This window comes from Myotis davidii, unplaced genomic scaffold, assembly GCF_000327345.1.
Source record: "Myotis davidii unplaced genomic scaffold, ASM32734v1 scaffold77, whole genome shotgun sequence".
Taxonomy (NCBI): Eukaryota; Metazoa; Chordata; class Mammalia; order Chiroptera; family Vespertilionidae; genus Myotis; species Myotis davidii.
The window spans coordinates 6,372,671-6,374,824 of NW_006289713.1; the positions used below are offsets into that span (position 1 = coordinate 6,372,671).

At 45.6% G+C, this 2,154-nt stretch overlaps 1 protein-coding gene across 1 annotated transcript in view; it reads right to left on the minus strand.

Moving 5' to 3' along the window:
• DNAAF1 (dynein, axonemal, assembly factor 1) overlaps positions 1-2,104 on the minus strand; it is a 27,120-nt gene extending 25,016 nt beyond the window's left edge. Inside the window, 1 exon segment of the mRNA XM_015562985.1 lies at positions 1,837-2,104. Coding sequence (XP_015418471.1) covers positions 1,837-1,972 — 136 coding nt within the window. The 5' untranslated portion in view covers positions 1,973-2,104.
• Positions 2,105-2,154: the final 50 nt, after the last annotated feature.

Genomic DNA, 2,154 nt, shown 5'->3' on the forward strand with positions numbered 1-2,154 from the left:
TTAAGGAATCCATACAAAATTCTGGAGAAGGTGAGAAAGAAATGGGACTAGGATTAGGGGCTGGGAATGTCAATCTGAAATATATGGTGACAGAAGATGATTTGACTTTGGGTGGTGGGCACATGATGCAATGTATAGACCATGTATTATAGAATTGTTCACTTGAAGCCTATATGATCTTATTAAACAATGTCACCTCAATGAATTTAATGAAAATTATCTGAGCCCAGCTGGGTGTGGCTCAGCAGTTGAGCATCGACCCAGGAACCAAGAGGTCACCGGTTCGATTCCCAGTCAGGGCATATACCTGGGTTGCGGGCTCGATCCCCAGTATGAGGCGTGCAGGAGGCAGCCAATCAATGATTCTCTCTCATCATTGATGTTTCTATCTCTCTTCCTCTCCCTTCCCCTCTGAAATCAATAAAAATATATTTTAAAAAAGAAAACTATCGGAGATGTTTTATTTTTTTAATTTAAAAAGACTTCAAGTGAATTGATAAAGATATTAATCATTTTCAGTTCTTAATGGTAATACAGGAGTGTTTGGTATAATGTTCTCTGTTCTTTTTAAAAAAGTTCTCAAAAGAAAAAACAAAGAGTAACAAAAATAGTGGAAATGAGCACATTCAAATAGGCACTTAATATTTTTAAAGGCCCATCAAAATTGGCCCATTCAAATGCACTTAATCTTAAGGGTCGCTGTGTGTTTGTGAAGTCTATTGAATGAGGATCTTCTCTCCATGCATGGGACTGGGTCTCACACTTCCCCATTTCCCACTGCATACAATGCTCAGCCACAATAAAACACCAGATAAAGGTTTGTGAAATAAAGAATACATAATTGCTTGATTATATTAATAACAAAAGCTGTGATTTATTAATGGCCCACTGTATGACAGAAACTCTAATTATAATTATCCCAGTAATAATATCCCTGCTTGCAGATGAGGAGACTGCTCCACAGAGAGATTAAGATCTGGGCCAAGAGCCATAAAGCTGGCCAGTTGCAGAGCTGCAATCTGAACCGAGTGTGAGCAGCTTGCCACAGAGCAACATGGCTTTCCAACAGCTCCTCGTATATGGCTTGCCTGCACAGTTGATGCTCAAGATATATTTGTTGACTGGGTTCAAAAAATGAAACAAGCTTTGTGCAGTGGCAGTATCATAGCCAATGAGGTTTATCTGAGACTCGATTATTGCTAATTGGAAAAAAGAAACATAAATCAAGTAGTCTCTTTTTCTAGTCACTAACAGGTTTCCCTTAGGGCCCCAAGCCAAGAGCGAGCAGAGGCTGAAACCTGTTTTCTATGCCCACTCTGGGAAATTCGCAAGGAGTCACCTGCTAACCCCAGAACCATCAGCTCTTCGTTCACTCGTTCTATCATGAGTCAGGCACTGGCATGGACACTGAGTTCAATTAAGATGTCCTGCTCTGGCATCTTTTGATCTTAAATGGCGATAGCAAAGAAGGGATACATTCAAAACACAAAAAACGTTAGGTGGGGAGAGAATGGTGTGTTGGGTAAGGACTTGGGCTCTGGCGTCAGATTGTTGCCTGAGTCTATTCTGTTATTCTGGCCGAGGGTAATCTGTTTGGAGCAAGTTCTATAACCTCTGTAAGTCCCAGTTTTCCTCATCTGTATGAAATGGGGAGAGGAGTGCCGATCGCAGAGGGCGGGTGTATGGCTCAAATGCAGCGAACCCTTGGCACGCATCCTTTAATAAGTGTGGGCCGCTATTATTATTATTATTGTTATTGCTGGCTGTGAAGATCAGGTATGTGGTGTTGGGCGCAGCCCGTCGCCCCCCTCGCCTCCCTGGGGCGGCGGTCAGCACCTTCCTTGCGGCTCCCTTGGCCTGCTTTCCCGTGGTCACCCGCAGACTCCTCCACGCCAGGCACCACACCCGGTTCCTGCAGGCAGTCCTGTTTCTTTTCCTCGTCCGCCGTGGGCTCCAAGACCTCGGGGTGCATGTCTATTCCGGAAACACCGAACACCCCGTAGCAATGGACAGCCCCGTTTGGCCGGGTCGCTACGGCCCCAGCTGGACCAGAGAGGTCCGGCTTTCCTTCCCCGCCTGCACTCGCGCCCGCGTCGTTGGCAGCCCAACGCTTCTTTGGTCTCCACGGCAACCGCTGCACATGCGCACTCGGAC